We start from the raw sequence: 26,163 nt of genomic DNA on the forward strand, positions 1-26,163 counted from the left end.
ATGGAACGGTAGAAAAGAACAATGGGTCTGGAGTCAGATCAGTCACTTACCTTTATGACCTTAGGTAAATCATTCAACCTGTCTGGGGCTGTTTCCTTTTCTATAAAATGAGGTCTCTTTAAGGCTCCTTCCTTAGAGACTGCTATATTTAAATATACAAAATTTATATGCTATTAAACTCATTATACAGAAAAGGAGTAAAGATCACAAGATTTAAGGTACTTAGTTTACAGTATGAATGGGGTAAAATTTTGTAAGAAAACAAGTCTTTTTCAACATGTGCTGATAAATTAGCCCCCAAATTAAGGTCTGTGTGTATGTGTAAAATTAACAACTGTGTATATTTAAATATAATATTTCAGGTAGAAAACACAAAAGTTTAAATATAGCTAATATTAATTTAAGTTGTACTTATTGCCATTCAGCACTGATAAGCTAGAGGTCCAAATGGTCTGTAAATTGAAATAGGCTATGCCCTTGGTAATTAAAGCACTATATGAATGCAAGTCATTACCAAGGAAACTTTCAAGCATAAGTGACTGACCATTCAACAAAAAACACTTACTGGAATTTCATAATTCAGAAATTCATGGAGTCATACATTAATTTTAAGGAAAATTAATCCTTAAAGACATTGACAGTCTTGTGTTTTCACTGATTCCCACTACATGTGGTCAATCAGTTTGAACACCTAGCTTCATGTTGTCTGTCTCAGCTGAACTTCTGACAACCATTTACTGTTTGGCAACAATCAGCACCTGGCTAAGTATGCCACAAACCTCAGCCAAACATTAAGTTCCTTTGAGGGTAGGAACTCTTCTTTGTTTTGCTTTTGTTTTCCCGGTTTAACACAATGCCTTATATGTATTAGGTGCTTAATAAATACTACCATTATTTTGGAAACAAAAAGATAAAAATACTTTAGCAATTTCTTTACTAAAGAACGATGAGTTATCAGACAGCAACCATATATTCTATATAAGGCACTCTGAAAAGGCCCCATTAAACTAAGAGCAACATATGGTAAGAGGACTAGCAATAATACTTCAAAATCTCTAATACTCAAATAAAAATGCCCACTTTTATTTCCAGGTGACTTATTTTCAATACCATTATTAAAATATACTACTATGCCCAAAATTATCATATATGAGATTTTCCTTTGATGTGTGTGACATACTGAATGACTATCAGATCTGGGGGGCAAATTTTTTTCTATAAAACCTATCTTTTAAAATGGAAGTTAAACAGAGAAACATGGATTATTTTAAACCTATCTGGAATATGGATTATTTTTAATCTATCTGGAATATTAAAGAATAGACATCTAAAATGTGATTCAAACGTGCTATGTGCAGCTAGGGCTCACCTGGCAAAAAATATAGTCCTATGCAAATTACTGGGTTAATTTAAACTTTTCCTCTCCCCTTTTTGTTTAAATTATTGGCATTTTCAGGAGTAAAATGCCTATGTGACAATGACAAAATATTTGAGAAGAATTTAACATTGTTTTGTCTCTAAGTACACCCCCCAACTAATTAGCCTACCTTGATTAGTTCATTTTATCTCTACCTTACACTACACAAAGCATATCCAGAAACTCCTTTGTCTGCTATTAAGAAATGGCATATCCCACAGTTAAGCTCATTATACCTAACCAAAAATGCTTTCCACGTTCTACATGTTCAGTACATCTTCATCCTGAAGAACAGGTACTACTTTGACAGAATTTGGATATTGATTCCCTTCATATTTTGGGCCCTCTTGCTAGCTCTGCAAATAACTAATTAATATTTCTATGTTCAGAATATTGTTGGTGTGAACACCGTGCCAGCGCCCAAGAAAATATTTTCATTTTAAATTGTACTGGAAACAGTGAAACTAATATTTAGAAGAGAAACAAAAGAATGTTTGTGTAGACTTTCTTTTCCAAGAAAATTTTAGCCACAAAGATACATCTTATTTTAAAAATTAGCAGGTTTTTCTCACCATAAATAACTGCTATCAAAATCTTTTTAAGCAGAACACTGATTTAAATACATAATGCATGATAGCTCAGAGCTTTGAATTAACAGACACTACTAACTACAGCATCCCATAGCTCACTCAAAGCCTTGATTCTTAATTTAAGTTGGATTGTTGTTCAAATGTTGAACTGTATGTAAAGGATACATAATATACAGTGAAATAAGTTATTAGAGCATGTGCAGATTCTATGCTATATATATTGTTTTTCCAGGCAGGAGAATTTTGAATAAAATGGTTTTGAAATTTAAAATAAAGAAAAAGAAAAGGTCTATCCTGACTTAACAAGTATTCTAGCCAGCACACAATTATAATATGACATCCAGACTACTATTACTTTTTTAAAGAAAGTGATATAAAATACAGTACAGGAAGACAAAATAGTGTGATGGAAATAACAGAACTGGAAATCAAGAGAATCCTTAAATCCAGCATTGTCACATTCCAGCTAAGTAGTGTTTGACAAAAATACTCACCCTCTTTACATCAACTACTTTATGAATAAAGTGAGCACAATAATGTATGGTTTATCTATAACAAAAGATTTCATGAAGATGAAATAAAAAATATATGTATGAAAGTAATTTGAAAAGCCCTAAACAAATAAAGTATTAAATATAACTTTAATCTTTCTTTGAGGATGAAGCATTTTGGAACTGTGATGTTGCTAATGTATTACACTGAACTCCCAGTTTGACATGATTTCCAATTGATATACTCCATAAAAATCAGATGTTTTTGTAAAATCTGATTCAAGTTACCTAATCACAATATCCTCATGACTAGATTTTTTCATTTATCATAGGATTATAGATTTAGAGCTGTTAAGTGGTTCAATTCTGGTTCAATCCCCTCATTTTAAGAGAGGAGGGGCTGAGGTCCAGAGATAGTAAGTGATTTTCCCAAAGTCATGAAGAGTTTAGATTTGAGCCCATGTCTACTTCCCCCAAATCCAGCACTCTCTCCACTGTACCGCTCTTCTCTGAGAAGAAGCAGTGTCCATCAAGATGGTGGACAAAATTACAACATGTTTGCTGAAGCCCTGCTTTAGACAACTTGGGCAAGACACATCAACTGATACTTAAGTAAAATAACTTCCTGCTTAGCAGGAACTGTGAGCCATACTTATTTGGAAGTACTTTTAAAGTTATGATCTCTCATCCTGTTTAAATAAGAAAGTAATATAATTATAAATTCAAGTTGTAGAAATTTTAGGACACTTAAAAAAAATAAAACACCACCAAGAACATAACTGAATGTACATTTTCCTAAATCCTGAGAAAAACTGTATAATTTGTGCAGAATAAAAACCACCACAAAAAAAAGCCCTAGCACTGATATAGTACATTAATACTTGCAAAGCATTTTATATATTGTCATCTGAATTTCTGATGTCTATTTTAGATCACATTGCAGTTAATTCCTAATTTATTTAGGATGACCACAAATAGAAAGTTAGGTGCTATTTCTATATTCTGGACATGAGGTATCCATCCAATCAAATTTTTATTATTTTTCAAAATAACATTCATATGAGGTGGCTAGGTGGTACAGTGAACAGAGCACCAGCCCTAGAGTCAGGAGGACCTGAGTTCAAATTCGGCCTCAGAAACTTAACACTTACTAGCCATGTGACCTTGGGCAAGTCACTTAACCCCAACTGCTCTGCCTTCCCCCTCCAAAAAGCAAAAAACAAAAAAACCTCATGATTTTCAGGGAGTATATATACTCTTGATCATATCACATTGAGATGCTAAAGTTAGAGGTCAAGATCATAATTCTTTTGTGTATAGGGACAACTGTCTACAATGGAGGGAAAACTAGATTTGGAAAAAACTTAGGTCCAAGGTTAGACTCTGCCTACTTGCCAGCTGTGTGTCCTTAGGGAGATCACTTAAATCTTTCCACTGTAAGCCTCAAATTAGTCAACTGAAAAAGGAGGATAATACCTATCTTGCCTACTTCTCTGGGTTGTTACAAGATTAAAATAGGCAGTGAGGTACCACAATGAATGGAGCCCAGGACTTGATGAGGTCAGGAAGCCCTGAGTTCATACTAGGCCTCGGATACTAGCTGTGGGCTCTTCACCTCTGTTGGTTTCAATATCTTCATCTGTAATGGGGAATAATAATAGCATCTAACTCCCAGTGTTGTTGTAAGGTTAAAATGAGATATTTGTAAAGCTCTTTGTAAGCCTTAGAGAGCTACATAAATACTAGCTATTGTAAAGAACTTTATGACCTTAAAACATCATTTAAAAATCAGTCAATATTTACTACAGTGCTTTAAACCTATGATTTAGGAAAAACATTTGGGCAGCTGAGTAGGCGATAGACCCGTGTGGGAAGGGACTTGAGACAGGAAGACCAACCTGGAGATTATGTCAATAGTCCAGGTGTTAAGTGATGGAAGTCTATACCAATGTGGCAGCAGTGTGAAAGGGGAGAAGAGGCTATATATATGAAAGATAAGATCTGGCAACACTGAGTATATGAAGTGAAAGTTGGCTGGTCAAAAGCATTTATTAAATACCTTCTATGTGCCAGGCATTATATTAAGCACTGAATATGAGTGAGGAGTGGAGGATAAGGTTGAAAGCCTGGGAGACCTGTAGAGGTTTCCACAATAACTGGTGAATTACGAAGTGGAGAGGACTTTAGAGGAGAAGATAATGAGTTCTACTTTGGACATATTGAATCTGAGATACCTACACTTACTCAAGGGACAGTTGGTGGCACAGTGCAAAGAGCACTGGGCCTGCTGTCAAGAAGACCCGAATTCAAATCTCACCTCTGACACTTACTAGATGAATAACCCTGGAAGGGTCATTTAACCCTCATCTTAAAATCAGCTGGAGAAGGAAATGGCAAATGACTAGTATTTCTGCCAAGAAAACACCAAATGGGGTCACAGGGAGTTGAAAATGACTGAAATGACTCAACAAGTCTAGTCAACATCCAATGGATGAGATGTCCAGTAGATATTTGGAGATGCATGACTGCAGCTAAACTGAGGCTAGGTCTAGATTTGTGGATATGGTAATCACCTACAGAGAAATAACTGAATCCATGGGAGCTAACAAATTCACTGAGAAAACACAGCAAAAAAAAGAGAAGAGAGCCTAGGATAGAGCACGTGATAATGCCCATGGTTAGCGGCTGTGACATGGATGAAAAACCAGCAAAGGAGAATCTGGAGGAGTTTGGGGGCAGACAGAAGAACCAAGGGTAAGCAATGTCATGAAATCATAGAAAGGAGAACAATAGCCCAGGGAAGGTGATCAGTTGTGTCAAATGCTTGGAGGTCAAGAAGAGGCCATTAGATTTGACAAGTAAGAGATCACTGGTAACTTTGGATAGGGCAGTTTCAGTTAAATGATGAGGTCAGAAGCCAGATGCCAAAGAATTTAGAAGACAGAGGAAAAGAAGAAGAGATTAGTGTAGACAATTTTCTTAAGGTGTTTAGTCACAAAGGAGAGGAGAAATAGAAAATGACAGCTGACAGGGAAAGTAGGATGTAATGAGGGTTTTGTTTTTGTTTTTTTTCTTACAAGATGGATGAGATTTGAGCATGTTTGTAGATTGCAGGGAAGAAGTACGTAGATAGGGAAAAATGGAAGATAAGAGAGATGGTGGTATGGATAGTCTAGTTGTTGGAGAAAACAGGAGAGAATGGGGAAGGGAAGGGGAATGGAAATAAGCATTTATAAATGGGTTCAAAGGAATATGTAGAATGTTGGCCTTAGAAGAATGTTAGTCAATCTAAGACCACAATGAAAAAAAAGACTGTGGGGGAAGATTTCTGAGGAGGGGCTTGGGCCAAATGCCCTAGAAGCCTAGTGCAGGCTCTTATTACCGTGGGCCTGGACTATTGCAATACCCCTGCTGGTTGGTCTCCCTGCCACAAGTCTCTCCCCACTCATGTCCATCATCTTACTCAGCTGTCAAAGTGATCATCTAAAGTGGAAGTCTCACCATGTCACCCTGCCCCTCACCCAGCAAACTCTAATGGATCCCCATCACCTCCAAGATCAAATATGAAATCCTATGTTTGGCATTTAAAGCCCTTCATATAGACTGGCCTCTTTCCACCTTTCTTACACTTTCTGACCCAGTCACACTGGCCTCCTCATTTTTTTCTCAGATAAGACATTCATACCATTCTCCCAACTCTGGCTATTTTCCCTGGCTGTTCCCCATTAATAGAATGCTTCCTTTCTTCATCTCAGCCTCCTGGCTTCCTTCAAGTCCCAGGTAAAATCCCACCCTCTATAGGAAACCTTGGCTAATCCTTCTTAATTCTAATGTCTTCACTCTATTGATCATTTCCAATATATCTGGTATATGCATGTACCTTCTTTGCATGTTGTTCCCTTGTTAGTCTGTAAATGATCTTTGAGATCAGGGACCATCTTTGCCTTTCTCTGTACCCAAAGTGCTTTACTGACTAAGCTGTCTCATAAAAAGTTGAGCAACAATTAAAATCACAGGCATAGATACACAAGGAGGAAAAAGAACAAAACTGAAGGAGACAATACAATCAAGAGGAAAATGCTGGTAGCAGCCCTCCATTCCTATCCCCTGCCCCTTTTTTCCTCTTGTCTCCTTTTTTTCTTTTCTTCTGGTTGTCTTCCTGCTGTATTTTTTCATCCTTTATCTATATACACTGTGCCTGAGACACCTCTTGAATGAAATTTCTTACATTAAAGGCCAGAAAGGATATTAATCTCTAATCTAACCTTGATTAAAAAGGAAGCAGTCAACTTTTTGGGTAAGGGATAAAGTAAAACGCACTGTTATTTAGCATCTACAACAAAATTCAGTCAAAATCAAGGCTAATACTTACCACAAATACATTATTTAAAGCATTAGTATCTGACTTTTCTAGTCTGTCTTTCTGAATTTCACATATCAAGAGCAAAAGGTGGGGCAGAGCCAAGATGCAGGAAAACTCTGTTAGCTCCCCCCCCATAACCACCTCAAATACCTATAAAATATGATTCTAAACAAACTTTAGAGCCACAGAACCCACAAAGTAACAGAGAGAAACAAATCTCTTGCTGAAGGCAGCCTGGCAGGCCTACAGGGAGTGCGCTCCCATCATAGTGTGATGGGAGCTGGGCCCAGCCCCGTGAGCCCACGGTTTTAGGCTCAGGATGGCCCCCACTAGCAGCTGCTAGAGCTGACCTCAGAAGAGTAGATCACCAGTAGCTGTGGCAGTTTTCAGCATTATCAACCTATAAATGCCAAAGACAGACTGAGAGTTCAGTGTGGATTTTGTGGTAACAGGGGGATCCAGAATCTGGTCTGGCCTCTTTCCCATGGGGTGAGAAGGCAAGAAGCTGTGGAGGCGCTGCAGCAATACAGCCGCCTCCACGTGGCTGCTTCAGAGCTCCTGGCCTGCAGACTGTTGGGGGACCAAGCAACCACTCTGAGGGGTAATCCTTTTTGCTTTAACCTGCTTGGATCTGGATCACTGTCTTGGGTGGAAGTCCTGGGGTGTGTGAACAGGTGCCAGAGTCTGTGGAGGGTTCAGAGAGGGCACCTAACTAATAGCTCTGGCAGCTGCAAAAACCCCAGCAATTTGGGACAAAGCTCTCCTCTCTGGAAGCAGAGTTCTATTGTGGCAAAAACCTCAAAAGTCAAGTAATTGAGTTGCAACATGAACAAGCAAAGGAAGCAATGCAAACACATAAGTCAAATCTTAGATTCCTTTTTTGGGAACAAAAAGGATCAAAGCATGGAACAGGAGGAAGACAGTGAAGTCAGAACTCCTGCACCAAAAGCTTCAAAGGAAAATACGAGCTGGTTACAGGATATAGAGGACCTTAAGAAGCAGATAAGAGAAGTGGAGGAAAAATTGGGAAGAGAAATGAGAGAACAATGCAAGAAAATTAAAAAATGAGAGTCAACAGCCCAACTGAGGAAAATCGTACCTTAAAAAATAGCCTAAGTCAATTGGCAAAAGAGGCTCAAAAAGGCAATGAGGAGAAGAATAAGAATCTCAAAAGCACACTGAGGAGAATCATTCCTTCAGAATTAGACTGGATCAAATGGAAGCTAATGACTTTATGAGAAATCAAGATGCTGTTAAACAGATCCAAACAAATGAAAGAATAGAAGGCAATGTGAAATATCTCACTGGAAAAACCACTGACCTGGAAAATAGATCCAGGAGAGATAATTTAAAAATAACTCGACTACCTGAAAGCCATGATCAAAAAAAGAACTTAGAAATCATCCTTTAAGAAATTCTCAAGGAAAACTGCCCTGATATTTTAGAACCAGAGGGCAAAATAGAAATGGAAAGAATTCCCTGATCACCTCTTGAAAAACATCCCAAAAAAGAAAACTCCTAGGAATATTATAGCCAGGTTCTGGAATTCCCAGATTAAGGAGAGAATATTACAAGCATCCACAAAGAAACAATTTGAATATTGTGGAAACACAATCAGGATAACCCAGGATCTGGCAGCTTCTACACTGAGGGATTGAAGGGCTTGGAATGTGATATTCCAGAGGTCAAAGGAGCTGGGATTAAAACCAAGAATCACCTACCCAGCAAAACTGAGTATCATGTTCCAGGGGAAAATATTCAGTGGAATAGAGGACTTTCAAGCATTCTTGATGAAAAAACCAGAGCTGAATAGAAAATTTGACATTCAGATACAAGAAGCATGAGAAGGTAAACAGGGAAAAGAAATCATAAGGAACTTATCAAGGTTGAACTATTAACATTCCTACATGGAAAAACAATAATTGTAACTGATGAAACTTTTCTCAGTATGAAAATAGTTGAAGGGAATAGAAATATATATGTCTATATCGGAGGGTATACAGGCGTACAAATACATATGTGAATGTGTGTATATATGTTTACAGGTATACATAGAGGGCACAGGACCAATTTAATAGGAAGGGATGGTACTTAAAAGGTGAAATTAAGAGGTGAGAGAGGAATATAATGAGAGGACATGGGGAGAGACAGAATGGGGTAAACTACTTCATATAGAAGAGGCAAGGGGAAATAGTTACAATGGAAGGGAAGAATAGAAAGGCAAAAGGTAATGGGGTCAGCCTTATTCTCATTGAATTTGGCTTGGGGAAAGAATGAAATACACACTAAATAGGGTATCTCACCCTACAGGAGAGTAGGGGGGGAAGGAGATGAGAGGGGGGATGATGAAAGGGAGGGCAGGCTGGCGGGGAGGGAAGTTGGAAGCACCTACTTTTGAAAAGGGACAGGATCAAAATAGAGAATAGAACAAGTGGGGGGTAGGATAGGAGGGAGGGAAATATAGTCAGTCTTTTACAATATATCTACTATGTTAATGTTTTGCATTAGCTACACATGTACAACCTATGCTGAACTGCTTATCTTCCCAGTTAGGGTGGGTGACAAGGGAGGAAGGCAATGAATCTGGAATTCAAAGTTTCAAAATCAAATGTCTAAAAAAAAAAAAATATATATATATATATATATAAATATACTATTATTAGTATTATTTTACATGTAACTGGAAAATAAGATATATAGGCACTGGGGCATAGAGATCCACCATGCCCTACTGGAAAAGTTGAAGGGGGTATGGGAGAAGATATGCGAGAGAGCAGATTGGAAGGGGGGATATCCTGTGGAACTGCTATTTTGGGGTGGTGGGTAGAGGAAAAACAGGAAGAAAATTTGTAACTCAAAATCTGGCGGAAATGAATGATGTAAATCAGAAGTTAATAAAGCATTTGAAAAATGAAAAAAAAAAGGAAGAAAATAACATCTTAAAAAATAAACTAACTCAAATGGCAAAAGAGTCCCAAAAAGCCAATGTGGAGAAGAATGCCTTAAAAAGTCGAATTTGCCAGATGGAAAAAGAATTTCAAAAGCTCACTGAAGAGAATAATTCCTTCAGAATTAGACTAGAGCAAATGGAAGCTAATGACTTTATGAGAAATCAAGATACTATTAAACAGATCCAAACAAATGAAAAAATAGAAGGCGATGTGAAATATCTCAAAATAGATCCAAAAGAGATAATTTAAAAATAACTCGACTACCTGAAAGCCATGATCAAAAAAAGAACTTAGAAATCATCCTTCAAGAAATTCTCAAGGAAAACTGCCCTGATATTTTAGAACCAGAGGGCAAAATAGAAATGGAAAGAATTTACTTATCACCTCTTGAAAAAGATCCCCAAAAGAAAACTCCTAGGAATATTATAGCCATTATTATAGGATTATATTATATTCCAATTATAGGAATTCCCAGATCAAGAAGAAAATATTACAAGCAGCCAAAAAAGAAACCATTTGAATATTGTGGAAATACAATCAGGATAACACAAGATCTAGCAGCTTTTACATTAAGGCATCGAAGGGCTTGGAATGTGATATTCCAGAGGTCAAAGGAGCTAGGATTAAAACCAAGAATCACCCAGAAAAACTGAGTATAATGTTTAGGGGGAAAATATGGTCATTCAATGAAATAGAGGACTTTCTTGATGAAAAAAAGGGTTGAATAGAAAATATGACATTCAGATACAAGAAGCATGAGAAGGTAAACAGGGAAAAGAAATCATAAGGAACTTATCAAAGTTGAAGTATTTACATTCTTACATGGAAAAATGATAATGTAACTTATGAAACTTTTCTCAGTATGAGGATAGTTGAAGGGAATATAAAAGTATATATATGTATATATACATATATGTGTCTATATAGGAGGGTGTACATGTGCGTATGAATACTTATGTGAGTGTGTGTATATATGTGTACAGGTATACATAGAGAGAGGGCACAGGATCAATTGAATAGGAAGGGATATATTTAAAAAATAAAATTAAGAGGTGAGAGAGGAATATAATGAGAGGAGATAGGGAGAGACAGAATAGGGTATATTATTTCATATAAAAGAGACAAGGGGAAAACTTACAATGGAGGGGAAGAACAAGAAGGCAAAAGGGAATGGGTCAATCTTACTCTCACTGAATTTGACTTAAGGAGGGAATAACATACACACTAAATTGGGTATCTTACCCTACAGGGCAGTAGCGGGGAAGGGGATGAGAGGGGGGATGACAGAAGGGAGGACAGATTGGGGGGAAGGGCAGTTATAAGCACACAAGTAGAAAATAGAACAAGTGGGGGGCGGGATAGGATATATTTACTATGGAAATGTTTTGTGTAACTATACATGTACAACCTATATTGAATTGCTTATCTTCCCAGTAAGGGTGGGTGATGAGGGAAGAAGGGAAAGAATCTGGAATTCAAAGTTTTAAAATCAAATGTTTAAAACAAAATTATTCTTATTATTTTTTACTTGCACTGGGAAAATAAGATATACAGGCAATGGGGTATGGAGATCCATCCTGTCCTACTAGAAAGTTGGTGGGGGAACAGAAGAGGATATAGGAGAGAGCAGATTGGGGGAAGGGGTATTCAGTGGTATTGCTGTTCTGGGGTGGTAGGTAGGGGAAAGATGAGGAGAAAATTTCTAACTCAAAATCTTGTGGAAATGAATGTTGTAAACTAAAAATAAACATAAAATTAAAAAAAAAAAGAGCAAAAGGAGGAACACTAGGGCAAAATATTACCCTTTGCATAAAAAGGTTATTTAACAGATACAAAATTCATAAACTATAAAACTAGCTCAAAAGGCCTTGAGCCAATGGTTATGGGTCAAGGCACGTAAACAGGATGAGACAGCTCTGGCAAATGAGTTAATGGAAAAGATTTCAAGTAAAGAAGAACAAAAATAGGGGCAGCTAGGTGGCGCAGTCAACAGAACACTGGCCCCGGAGTCAGAAAGACCTGAGTTCAAATTCGGCCTCAGACACTTAACATTTACTAGCCATGTGACCTTGGGCAAGTCACTTAACCCCAATCGCCCTGCCTTCCCCCCTCCGAAAGACAGAGAGAGAGAGAGAGAGAGAGAGAGAGAGAGAAAGAAAGAAAGAAAGAAAGAAAGAAAGAAAGAAAGAAAGAAAGAAAGAAAGAAAGAAAGAAAGAAAGAAAGAAAGAAAGAAAGAAAGAAAGAATCCAACTGAGTTATCCTTGGATAATGATTTTCTAGTTAACATCATCATGGCTAAATATCCTATAAGCTGTACATAAATAAATGCATTATTGATGATGAGTGCAACCCTGGATCTAAAGACCACACAGTTTTGCCATTTTCCCATACCTTAAATAGTCATGCTAGATGGAATTATTATATTATAGATGACTACTCCATACAACTCCTCAACAGTAATTTGTGTAAAATATATAAAGTGAAAGGCTTTTTGGTCAAAAATGATGCTTTTTATTTATTTTTTGCTTTTTGGAGGGGGAAGGGTGGGGCAATTGGGGTTAAGTGACTTGCCCAAGGCCACATGGCTAGTAAGTGTATCAAGTGTCTGAGGCCAGATTTGAACTCAGGTCCTCCTGACTCCAGGGCCGGTGTTCCATTCACTGCACCACCTAGCCGCCCCTATAATAGTTTTTATCTTTTTTTTTTTGCTTTTTGGAGGGTGGAAGGTAGGGCAATTGGGATTAAATGACTTGCCCAAGGCCACACGGCTAGTGTTTTTGTGTGTCAAGTGTCTGAGGCCGGATTTGAACTCAGGGCCTCCTGACTTCAGGGCTGTGCTCTATTCACTGCACCAGTTAGCCGCCCCAATGCTATTTATTCTTTTAAAATACAGGCACACTTGCCTGGAGAAGTCAACTAATAAACAGTATCCAGAAGCTTTAAAGGCAGAAAAAGGGAAGCACTAAATGAATAAGAGAAAAGAAAACACCCCTATTTACAGCAAAATGTTCTAAACAGAAAATGCTCACACAGTTCAACTCTGGTATCTAACTAAAACATTAAAGGATTAAATTTTTTTTTAAGTATGAAATTCTGTTTTTTCCTGGTAAAATGCCAAACCTGGCCAGCACTCTTTACCCTTACAATAAATACAATTATTATTCACTACTCTATGAACGGTCAACTCATTTTGGTTATGAAGGCAAATCAGATGCTTTATTCTATATTCAAGCACATAGAGACTTTGGTAAGATGAAACACAAATCATTCTAACTTCTGCTCAAGCTGGCAGATTCACATATAATCAAATGAAACACCCTTTCTACAACACTAGCCAATGTTCCATAACAAGCTCACTAGAATTCTAATTCAGGAAGGTAACATATATAGAATGATTTAGCTGCAGGACAGTTAGAAGGGTCTGGTAGTTCTAAGGGGGCAAATGAAGGTTGTTAGCAAGGTACAGGAGGTCCTAGGGGTGTATTGGCAGGTGAAATGGCAATGTCTGAGGGCTCTAAGTGGCATTACAGCTGATGACTGCTCAAACAAATGGTTTGAGTGGCCATGCCATTTTGTAGAGGACTGGAGAATGGGAACCTAGCCCACCACCATTTGGAAGGAAGGAGAAGGTATGAAGTTTGGAATTTGGGTAGGCACTCTGGGATTCCTTCTATATGGGTGAGATAGCATAACATTTAGCCAAAAGAGCAAGATAAAGCTGTGGGAGAAGGGCTTTTTGTAGTGGCTCCTCTTGATGGGCCCTAGAATCTGGGCCAGAAGGCAGGCTGGGGGTATGGGAAAGAGATGAGAACCCTGTGTGTGTGTGCTAGAGTATTTTGGGTAATAATGAATTAGACTTATTAACAGTTGAGGTTCAAATGTAAGTAGAAAAGCTAATAACCCCACACAATCCAGCTAGAGAGGAAGATCACATTAGAGTCTATCATTAACTGGAGAAGTGCAACCTTTTAAAAGCTTCTAAACATATGTGTAGATCTTTATATGATATGTAATTATTACTACATACCCTATACTTAAAATAAGACAAGCAGATTAAATTAACTTGCTATACTTCAAGGAAACTCAATCTATAACCATAACTATTCTTATTTCAAACTTCTAATCACTCAATATTACTACTGCAATGTCTTTGAGAAAAAAAAAAGGGAGTGGGGGAAAGAGACAGAGAGAAGGGAGGTAAAGAGGAACCAAAGAAGGGAAGGAGCAAAGAGGAAAGGAGAGAGGGAGGGACAAAGAAAGAAAGGGAGGGAAAGAGAAAGAGAAAAAGTGAGGGAGGAAAGGAGGAAGGAAAGAAGCCTACTTCCTAGAAGGACCTTAAAACTTGTCCCCCAAACTTCTGTTAGGGAGAATTTGTAGGGCTTAGTCTTGATCAGTTCTAAGCGAAACTCACAGGATCTAAAAAGCACTAAATCAGCATAAGTGAAGCAAGCTGAGTAGTCATTAAACTTATAGCAACTAAATCACAGGAAAACCCAGGTATACCACTACTTCCTTTAGTTATAGGCATGAAAAACTTAAGCCGTGTCTCTGAAAGAAGGATACCCGTCATATGGTCAATATATCCAGTGCTTCTCTCAAAATACTTCAGTGCATTTCAAAGACAATGTACAAATAAGTTAGAGTAAAAATCACCTCCAAAATAAGTTTAGTGACACATTACAATGACACAAGGTGAGTTCTGAGCTCCATACACACACACACACACACACACGTATGTATAAAAGACGTATATATAAATTCAGAATAAAAAAAATACACGATACACATCTATGTGCACGTGTATATATGTATATCTCCATGATATATACAAAATACAGGGTAATTTTGAAAGGAAGAACACTAGGAGCTGGGAGGAAAGAGAAAGGGGAATCAACAAAGACTTCATTTCATGTAGAAGGTAGTGGTTGAGGTGTGTCTCGAAGGAATGTGGAATACTAAATGGTGGGGGTGAGGATTGCAGTAGACTCCAAACAAACGGAAAAGTCAGGACAAAGGCTTAAAAATGGAGTGTTGTGTATGAGGAGTAGAAAGAAAGTCAATTTGCCTGTAATGTACAATGTGGGGGGAAGGGAGTCACATATAATAAGGCTGGAAAGTTAAGCTGGAGATAGGGTATGAAAAGTCAAAGAGAGGAGTTAATAACTGATCCTAGAAGCAATAGGGAGCCTATAGAGTTGATTGAGCTGGGGAACAACAAGGTCAGACATTTACTGTAGGAAATGCATCAAGCAGTCAATAATAACCACCAAAACTTACAACCCAACAAGATAGAAACTGAGTCAGACAGGTGTGATAGGCCTTATTCTTTTGTTGTTTTTTGTTTCAACTTCCTATTTTAAAAAGTCATACTCAAATCTGACTGCTGACAAAGGTCTTATTCAATATAAACCAAGTGACATACAATCATCATCCATGCCTAGCTTATCCTTAGCCTGGTGTATCCACTAAAATTGTATCCTGGGTTCTTTTCTACCCCTACACTTTTGGTAATCTCCTTAGTTCCTAGTGTATTCAATTATCTCTGTACAGCCTTGGTCTGAACCCTGGTCCTACCAGTTACTGCCTATAAGACTGAGAGGAAGTCACTTGACCTCTCTGTGCTTCAATGCCCTCATCAGTAAAATAAAGGAGATAGACAAGATGACCCTGTAACATCACTTCCAGTTCCAAATTCAGGTTTATGATCTCTTTCTTGAGCTCAAGTCCCAAATCACCAGCTCTGCTCTGGGAATCTCTATCTGGATTGTCCATAAGCACCTCAAACTTGTATCCAAAACCAGAATTTATTATTTTCCCCACAAAACTCGTCCTTCATTTCAAATGTTAATAATAATAGCCAACATTTTTCTGTTAATAATAATAGCCAACATTTATACAGTGCTTACTAAGTGTGCCAGACACCATAAACACTTTATAATGATCATATCTGATCCTTACAACAACCCTAAGAGGTAGGTGCTATTATTATCCCAGAGTAAGCTGCTCAGGGTCACACACTAGTAAGTGTCTGGGGTCCCATTTGAACTCAGGTCTTCCTGACTTCAGACCCAGTGGCTCTTATCCAGTAAACCACCTACCTTCCCATATTTCCAGTCCCCTTAATCCTGAACATCTTTGATTCTTTATTTTTCCTCACTACCCCCGTAACCAGTTTTCCAAATATCCACTCTATTTCCACAATGTTTTATGGATCTGTTCCCTTTTTTCCATTTATACTATCATCACCTTTGTATAAGGCATCATTACTTCTTGCTTGATTATGACAGCCCTTAAATTGCTCTCCCTGCTTCCAGTGTCTTCTCTCTCAAATTTGTCCTCTAAACAGATGCCAAAGTAATCTTCCTAAAGCACAGGTTTGTCCATATCACTAGTGAAATGAAAAAATTTCAGGGGTTCCTCACTGTTTATTCCTTAGCTTGGCATTTAAAACTGTTCACAGTTAGGTTCCAACCTTCCTTTCCATATTTCATCTCATTCTTCTTTCAATATGCCACATTCTATTCAAACTAGCTGACTTGTTAAACCCAAAATGGACATTTTCTCTCTGCCTCTTGCAGCTTTGGAGAGGCTGTCCACCTACCTAGAAAGCACTCCCACTTCACTTCTACCATTGCTGTCTCTTAACCTCCACCAAGAGGCCTTTTTGGACCATCACTCCCCACAGAGGCACTTTCTCCCTCTATAAATTGTGTATTTGTAAATGTTATTTATCCAGCCCCTGCCCCCCAATAAAGTCTTTGAGGGAATAGAATTAATTTTTGTTTTGCCACTATATCCCTAATTTTATAGCTTAGCATGTAGTTCATGGCAAGGACTTAATAAAATGCTTGCTGAATTAAAATATCAAATTGAAATAAATTCATATAAAATGTTCCAAATTTTTAATAATTAGAGAAATGCACATTAAAACTGAATTTTGAGGGAAATTATTATTTTCTATATTAGCAACCCATTATTCATTAGGATCCAGGCTTTTTATTTCCTCATTCAGGGACAAGACCCTGTAGGTCAGTCAGCCAATCTCTGAAGGGCATAGCTGTAGAGGAGACTGCCCTAATTGAATGGTACATGCTCCTCAGATCTTGGGCAGAATGCCAAACAACTAGACCTTACTTCTGTTAAGAGTGTAAATAGAATCTAATCTAGGTGAATTTCTGACCAAAGCAATGAACTCATGCCCTTGTACCCAACTACTAGAGTTTAGAGTGATGCAGCTCATGAAGGAAAAAACCACCAAGAGTGGTCTGGGCAGAGATGGATTCCTTTGTCCAGACTGCTGGAGATGGCTGAGTCTCATCATACGTTCTCAGCGAAAACTTTTAGCCCACCCCTCATTAATTGTTCACCAATCAGGGTTGATTTTCGTCTCTCAGAGGTACCCCCTTTTTAAAAAGTATATTAAGGCTTCCAGTCTCTTCATGTCTTTGATTACTGGGAGAAACTGCTATTAATTTATTATTAGCCAGACTAATTATTAAATTATTAATTATCCACAAAGTCTGTCTCAAAGGTTTTTCATTCATCTCAGGTTCCACCTCATTTCCATCAGTCTGGTAAAGACGACAGTAAAGGAAAGCAACTGTTGCTATGGATTTGAGAAAACAAGCAAATTAATGAATTACTGTGGAAGTTGAGGATTGATTGAGGATTCTGCAAAGCAATTTGGAGTTAGGCCTCAAAAGTTACTAAACCATGCAGAGCCTATGACTCAGTAATACCATTCCTATACCTCAAACAAATCAAAAAAAAAAAAGGAAAAGCATTACTATGCATAAAACTTTGTCTGAAGCAGTTCCCTTTGTTATTAAAACAAAAAACTACAAAGTGAAGGAATTTTTTATCAAATGGGAAATGGCTAAACAAATTATGGTATATGAATGTAAAGGAATTATCATTCCACTGTAAGAAATGACAAGAGGAACAATTTCAAAGAAGCCCGGGAAAGTTATATGAACTGATTCAGAGTGAAGTGAGCAGAACCTGAAGAACAATTTGTTCAATAACAACATTATAACGATAAACAATTTTAAAAGACATAAAGAACTCTGGTCAATGCAATACCCAAACAAGATTTCAAAGGATCTATAAGGAAACATCTCATCTACCTCCTGACAGAAAACAATGGACATAGTGAAGAATGAGACACATATTTTGGATGTGGTCAATTTGAGAATTTGTTGTTTGATTATGCATACCTTCTACAAGGATTTTGTTTTTCTTTTATTCCCTCATGGCACTTGAGGTGAGGGTGGAGGACGAGGGTAAAATAGATTTTTATTTTTGTTCATAAAAAACACATAATTAAATTTTTTTTAATGAATTTCTTCTCTTGAGTAATAAGACCATCAAAGTTTCAAGTGTTTCAATTAGTCAACAAACACTTTATGAAGTATCTACAATTTGTTCCTATATAAATGTACATGTACATAACCACCCCACACCCACACCTGTGGGGAAGTGGATACAGCACTGGGTCTTGAATTAGGAAAGCCTGAATTCAAATGTGACCCGGGACCACAAGCTGTGTGAACTTGGGTAAAACACATAACCTCGGTTTGACTCAATTTCCTCAACTGCATTTGTCTCACGGTGTTTTTGTATGGATTAAATAAAATATCTGTAAAAAGCAATTATCACTGTATCTAGCACACAGTAGGTGCTATACAAATCATCCCTTATATACAAAATGAATACAAGATAGTTTTGGGAGAAAGAGAGTAATAGTAGCTATAGGATAGGAGAGAACAAGAAAGGTTTCACATATAAGGTAGTACTTGAATTATAAGGAAACCAAGAATTCCAGAAGAAAAAGGTGGGAGAGCATTCTACTTACGGGAGATGGCCAGTACAAAGGCACAATAATGGGAGACAAAGTATTGACTAAGAAGAACAGCAAGGAGCCTAGTATAGCTCAAATATAGCATTGATGGAGGGGAATTATGTGTAGGAAGAAACTACATTGGTAAAGGTTCTGAGTGCCCAAAAAGGAATTTGCATTTGATCCTAGAGCCATCTGGAGTTTACTAATAGAGGGGTGACAAGGTCAGACCTTTGTTTTAGAAAAATCACTGTTGAGCTATGTAGAGAATGAACTGGAGTGGACAGAAACTTGAGGCACAGACACTGTTTGGGAAGCTGGTACAATTGTTCAGGCAAGAGGTTACTAGAGGCTGACCTAAAGTGGCGGCAAAGGAGAAGTACATGGGAGATGCTATGGAGAAAGAAAACACAAGATCTTGTGAATGAATGGCTATCTGGAAAAGTAAAGGTGTTATACTTTGAAGCTTAGGTAAAAGGCCTTCAAAAGTCAAATCAAATCCAAACAATCCCATTAATTATAGCCAAGGCTATTAAATACTCTTGACATGGGATCTTATCTTACAAGAGAATTTAACATACCCACCCAGAACCACTTTCTGATGTGCCACTTATATATAAGGGTTTAAAAATAAAAACTATTCATGAATTTAAGAAAGAGAAGACCTCAGAATTTAATACAACACAAACACAAAATCACAACAAACTAAAAATACATCACAGGCTTATAACCTAAGTTTTCATATAATTCTCTTATTAAAACAAAAAAAAATATCACTTGGTTAAAAGTTTAAAAAGACTGGCACAGACCAGTCTTTAGTGCTAAGATGCATTTTTTGACTCATATTTAGAATTTCTTATATAAACATTTTTATTCATCACCATGACAAAATTTAGTCATTCACATATCCAAAACAATGAAGTTAATCTGCCCAGTCTACTAGACACCAAGAGATAGCTCTATTTCACTATAATTTAGCAACAACATAGCTAAATTAATTTAGTCATGCCTTTCTGAAATGCAGTTTGGAGCTATGCACTCTAACCATCTGTTAGGCATAGGTAAAACCAAATTTCTCCATAGCTACTTACAGTTTAACTCTACATTCAAGGCAAATTTATCAGGTCAGTCCTTTTGAATCCTTAAGAAACTCAGTATCAGAATAATTATGTAAATTTAATAGTTCTACTATGCATGTATAAAGATAATTTGGTCTTACATCTTTTGAAGCACCTGGGCCATCACAACCCCATTTGTTAAATCTTCCACAGTCTGGCATGGTGCTTCCACATTAAATGTCTGGATCTGTATATAAGAAAAGAAATAACTTTATTATTTACCAATCAAACGATAATACTGGTTAAAATTAATTCTTTAGGCTAAAATTAAAACTAGCTTTCAAGGTACATATTCTATTCTTTATAGCTAAAGACCTAATTTCAGGTCATGTCAATGATAATAATTAACCAAAAATGTTTCTGTCAAACTTGAATGAATTGATACAAATTTTCAATACTACATAAAATTAGCACCATAAAAAAAAATTTATTTCAGAAATGCAAGTAAGTGGGTGATAGCCCCTAAGGTCAGTTTCAGATCCAGACTTTTATCTAATGTTAATATTAGTTGGCTAATGCTATCAGTCAGAGCTTGGATTTCAATTGAGGCACACGTTATTCCTTGTTTAAATAACAAAGACAAAAAGAAGGCTACAGAATTTCATTAGTTCTAAATTCAAGGTAGAGGCAAAAGGGCCTAGTGGTCCAGATTCCAAGTTATATTACAAAGAAGTAATAAAAACAATTTGGTTAAAAAAAAATTTTCACGGGTACAACAAATTAGCTACTCAAGATTCAGAGGCAATTGAACATAGTAGTTAAATAATCCCAAGTGTACCAACTACTGATATAAACATGAGTCAACCAAAACTGTTAAACAATCTGGCAGAAAAACATCTAACAGTACACGATGCAAGAAATTCCAAATAAATATCTGACAAACCTTTAAAGATCATTCCATACTCTAAGAGAAAATATATATCTTTCACAAGTATGGATATAAGATGAGTGCTTGACCAAAGTAAGGTTAGAGATAATAAAATTTTACATGGACAACTGTTGTATAAAATTAAAAGTTGTTGCACAAAATCAGTTCATTGGGAATTACAATAGCAATAGTTAACCAGGCAAAAAAAATCTTTTCATCAGATGATAAAGGACTGATATCCATCCTCAAGTTTTTACTTAGCTGTGTGACTCTGGACAAGTCACTTCATCTCTGTCAGCCTCAGTTTCTTTATCTGTAAAATGAGGATATTAGTAGCACCTATCTCCCAGGGTTGATGTGAGAATCAAATGAGATATTTGCAAATCACTCTGCAAACTTTAAAGTGCCTATATATAATTATTATTATTGTTACTATTTCTAAGACACATAGGGAATTGATTCAAGTGTATAAGAACAAGAGCCATTTCTTGATTGATAAAGGATATAGATAATTCTCAATCTATAAACAACCACATAAAAAAATGCTCTAGAATGTGAGGTTCTACCTCATACCCATTAGAAAGGAAAACAATTGTTACTGAAAATGTGAGAAAACAGGTAAAATTGTTGGTAGATCTGTGAATTGATATAGTCATTATGAAAAATAATTTGGAACATTACCCCTAAAGTTATTAAACTGTGTATATCCTTTGACCCAAGAATACCCCTACTAAGCATATATCCCAAAGAGATGAAAAAAATGGAGCAAAAGGAAATATATATACAAAAATACTTAGCAGCCCTATATGTTATAGCAGAGAACTAAAAATAAAGTGTGTCCATCAAGTGGAAGAATGGCAGAACAAATCATGGAATATGAATATAATGAAATATTATGTCATAAGAAATGATCCTTATATACCATATGCTATAAGGAAGACCCAGAATCTCATATAATACATCTACAAAACACATAAAATCACATCAAAGCAAAACTACATCACAGACCTTTTACCTAAGTTTTCATATGATTCCCTTGTTAATAACAAAAAAAAAAAACAAAACAAAAAAAACACCAACCAAAAAATCTGGGTTAAAACTACAGATTCAGGGAAACTTTAAGAGACTTTTATGATTCTTATATAAAATCAAAGTGAAGTGAGAAGTTCAAAAATACTTTATGGAGTAACAACAATATAGTAAAGACAAAGAACTCTGAAAGGCTTCCAGAATTCTATTCAATGCCATGAACAACCATGACTGCAGGTGGACTGATAAGGAAGCATGTCAGAGGTGATCACCTCTTCGTTTGACTATGCATATTTGTTACAAGAGTTTTGTTTTTCTTTCCAATGTGGGGAGGAGGTGGGAGGGAAATAAAATAAACTTTTATTAAAGGAATCAAATTTGAAAATAATGTTAACATACTTAGAAATAAACTATATACATGCACATACACACATACAACAGATGGTTTTATAGACAATTCTCTTTTTGTATTCTTTATATGTGTGTTGATGTTTGTAAAGTTCATAATAAAAATTTTTGAGAAAAAATAAAATGCAAAGCAGAACTAACACTAATATGCCTATTTTTCTCCTACCTTCCCATCAGCTAAGGCAGAGAGATCTTGGACCTTGCTATCAAAGTGGGAAAAAAATAGTTTGCAGACAGAAGGGAGCTTCAAGTATCAGTTCTTTTTTTTTGGGGGGGGGACGGCAATTGGGGTTGTGACTTGCCCAAGGTCACACGGCTAGTTTTTGTGTTAAGTGTCTGAGGCAGGATTTGAACTAAGGTCCTCCTGACTCCAGGGCCAGTGCTTTATTCACTGCACCACTTAGTCGCCCCCAAGTATCAGTTCTGAGAGGAGAATCTAAGTAACTTGTCCATGAAGATTCTGAGCAACAGAGTTGAAATTTCTCCTGTCATGATAATTTAGAGGCACGTATAGTAATGGTTGCTTTGGGATGGAGCCTACAATAACAATGCTGAAAGCAGACTTGGAGAGAGAGGCTACCAACTGCAGTCCTGGTTCTAGCTGTATAACTGGCCATATCATTTCTACTTTTTGGGCTTCATTTTCCTTTCCTGCAAAACGAGGGGGTTTGACTAAATGGTTTATAAAGTAGGCACTACACATACTATTATTTCTACCTTACAGATGAGGAAACTGAGATTCACCAAAATGGTTCTTCACACAGCTAGTGTCCAAGGCAGCATTTGAACAGAGGTCTAATTTCAAGTTTAGTCCTCTCCAACTACAAATAAGACAGTGCTCCTGACCTCACGTAGGGTAAATGAGCAAGCAAGAGACAGCATTATCAGAAATAGGTATTCTGAGATTTCACAGGAGGGTCAAATGTAGATAGTATTAAGAATTTAGCGGAAGATCAATTCTGGCCACAGAGATCATGGGTGGCTAGAAGGTGCAGTGGATACAGCACTGGGCCTGGAGTCAAGAAAACCTGAGTTTAAATCCCATGTAAAACATTTGCTAGCTGTGTGATCGTGGGCAAGTCACTTAACCTCTGTCCGTCCCAATTTCCTCAACTGTAGAATGTGGATAATAATAGCACCAACCTCCCAGGGTTGTTGGGAGGATCAAATGAAATAATATTTATAACTCAGCACATAGTGTTATAGTTAGTTATAGCACACAGTTAGTTATCATCATCATCACTGAAGAGGTAGTATATGAGCTGGACCTAGAAGGTTCTATGAGATTCAAAAATTAGAATGAGGAGACGAAAGCAATGGAAGCTCCAGAGGACAGCACAGAGCGAGTTCAGAGACCAATGAATAGTTCAATTGTGCTAGAACCGATTACAGGCGAGTTAGAATGGCTGGAAAAGATAGATAGGATGAAGCCAAAATGTGCAGGATTATAGACAGGGTCATAGATTTAAAAGCTGGAAGGTAATTTAGACAATCCAATCCCCTCCCCTTACATAACAGAAAACATTGAAGCCCTGAAGCCAAGAGAATAAATGAATTGCTTAAGGTTTCAGAGATAGTAAACAGTAGGATTGAGATGAGAGTCCTGGTCCCCTGACTCCAAATCCACTTTTTCTCGACTGTCGGCCAAGGAGCTCACATTTATTCAGTAGTAATGGAGCAACAATATCAGAATTATGATGTATCAGAAGATGTGAGCTGGAAGCAAAGGGTGGGGGTAGGAGAGAGATCAGAATCTGAAGATCTTTTGAATTACTGCTTTTTAGATCATATTTGTGAGTAGTAATACATCAGCCCTCGCAATGGGAACAAATGGTTAAATCAAGAAATGAATGGAAAAGATATTTCAGTGATAAAAGATAGGATACCTGACAAGCTGGAAGGGATATAAGGGAGAAGAAAAATCAAGGATAACTCCAAGTTTGTGGCTGTGACTAGAACAATTAATTTACCAAGGATTTGGAAAAATGAGGTCTTACTATTATTTACTGCAAATCTACCAATTACCAGGTACAAAACACAAATGTTTCAATCTTGACCAACAGAAGAAACGCTCATGATGAAACCTGGTTCTTATCCCATTAGTTCCATTAATTTAGTGCCTTGCCTTCCTCAGTTTAAATGCAACACCCAAATAAATGGGACAAGCTTAGCAGGATATACTTGAAAATGTCAACTCTACAGCCTTCCTCCCCACCCTCTGAGTCAAAAACATAGCCCTGTTTTACAGTTTGCCCTAACTATCCAGACTAGTTTGCTTGAGCCACTCATGAATTTCAAAAAATGACACATTCTCAGAATTTATAAACACTTAAAAAATATTAATGGCAATAACAGTTTGGACAAGGGTAGGGAACTTGCGGCCTTGAGGTCACATGTGGCCCTCTAGGTCCTCAAGCATGACCCTTTAAATTCAAACTTTACAGATCAAATCCCCATAATAAAAGGATTTATTCTATAAAACTTGGATCTAGTCAAAAGGCCTCACTTGAGGACCTAGAGGGTCACATGTGACCTCGAGGCTATAGGTTCCCCACCCTTGGTTTAGACTACCAAAGGACCACGGCAAAAAGTTGAGATTGTACAGCCTATGGTTCTGAAACTCAGCATGTACTCAATTATTTTAGTTTCTCACAAGGCTTAAAGGATAGTCAGTATTAAAATCAGAATACCTGTGTTCAAGTCCTATGTCTGAGACATACTAGCTCTGAGACCATGCGTAATCAGTCACCCTCTCTATACCCACAGGCAAATCTTCCAGGATATAAATTACAGAAAAGGTGCCAATCTGCATTATCAGAGGAAGTTTCTATACCCAAGAACTCCCCATGCAGCTGGAATAACAATTCTGGACAGGGAAAAAAAAATTCTCACACCCAAAATGAATTTTATAGTAGTCTTGATCACAGGATTGTGAAGGAAGGTATTATTTTTGGGGAAAAGTCTCCATTCTCTTTTATTATTTGTGAAAACTGTGCCTTTATATCATTCATGTTCTCTAAGGAAATAATTACAGAATTACTTAATTCCTCCTAATTCATTAGAAACCACAAGAAAACTGTATTTTTTTTTTTAGGCACTAGAAAAGACTCAAAAATTGCCTGCCAGTGCATATGGGATCAGGGATGTTTAGTGATGGCAAATAGTAACCCATATATGTCAAACTACTCATTCCCACAATAATGAACTCACTAGAAAGTATTAACGCAAAAATAAAGCTAGATGAGTAATAACTGAGAATATTTTTAACAGGTACAGGACATTAGTAACTGAGGACCTATAAGTTTGGTGGAAAGAACATTGAATTTTTAAGAAGACCTCAGTTCCACGCTTTGTTTTGAACAAGTTATTTATTCTCTCTAATCTGAGGCTTCTGGGATTGCAATATAAGGTAGCTGGAGTAAGGTCTCTTTCTCATCTAAGACTTTGTGATTCTGTTTCTCACAAATCAATACAAAAACTGATGATTAACTAGAGAGACGAATTTTTTTTCTTGCCTTTTTTTGGAGGGCAATTGGGGTTAAGTGACTTGCCCAAGGTCACATGTCTAGTTTTTGTGTTAAGTGTCTAGGTCCTCCTGACTCCAGGGCCAGTGCTCTATTCAGTGTGCCACCTAGCTGCCCCCCGAGAGATGAATTTTTACTAAAGTTAAGAGTTAACTAGAGGGGTGGCCAGATAGCACAGCAAGTAAGAGCACCGGCTCCAGTGTTGAGATAAACCTGGAGATCGAATCCCGGGCTCAGACACTTAGCACCCACCCAGAAACACCTGGCCGCGTAACCTTGAGCAAGTTACTTAACCCCGATTGCTTTAAAAAAAAAAAAAGAGTTAACTAGAAAAACTAGATGTATCTTTCATAAAGCATAAATAACTAGAACCTGCAAAAAATACAAGCATAAAATATCTCTCCTACTAGTTATTTAAAATGTCATTTTTTCTTTGTTAATAACTAAATGAGAATATAAGGCAATTTCAAAAGAAATCTCAAACCTTTTATGAAAAATCATTTTAAAGTGTTACCCAAGGACATCTAGATGGTGAAGGGGATAGAACCTTGGGCTTAGAGTCAG

The 26,163-nt window shown here is 37.1% G+C and overlaps 1 protein-coding gene across 1 annotated transcript in view; it reads right to left on the bottom strand.

Moving 5' to 3' along the window:
• The window catches only part of HOOK3 (hook microtubule tethering protein 3), a 126,028-nt gene that overhangs the window by 91,245 nt on the left and 8,620 nt on the right, over positions 1-26,163 (bottom strand). Inside the window, exon 2 of the mRNA XM_069075795.1 lies at positions 19,872-19,957. Within this exon, the coding sequence (XP_068931896.1) occupies positions 19,872-19,957 (86 nt within the window). The remainder of the gene's footprint in view (positions 1-19,871; positions 19,958-26,163) is intronic.

This window comes from Petaurus breviceps, unplaced genomic scaffold (genome assembly GCF_028583685.1).
Source record: "Petaurus breviceps papuanus isolate PSGF00001 unplaced genomic scaffold, PetGlider_PUasm1.0 90919, whole genome shotgun sequence".
Taxonomy (NCBI): domain Eukaryota; kingdom Metazoa; phylum Chordata; class Mammalia; order Diprotodontia; family Petauridae; genus Petaurus; species Petaurus breviceps.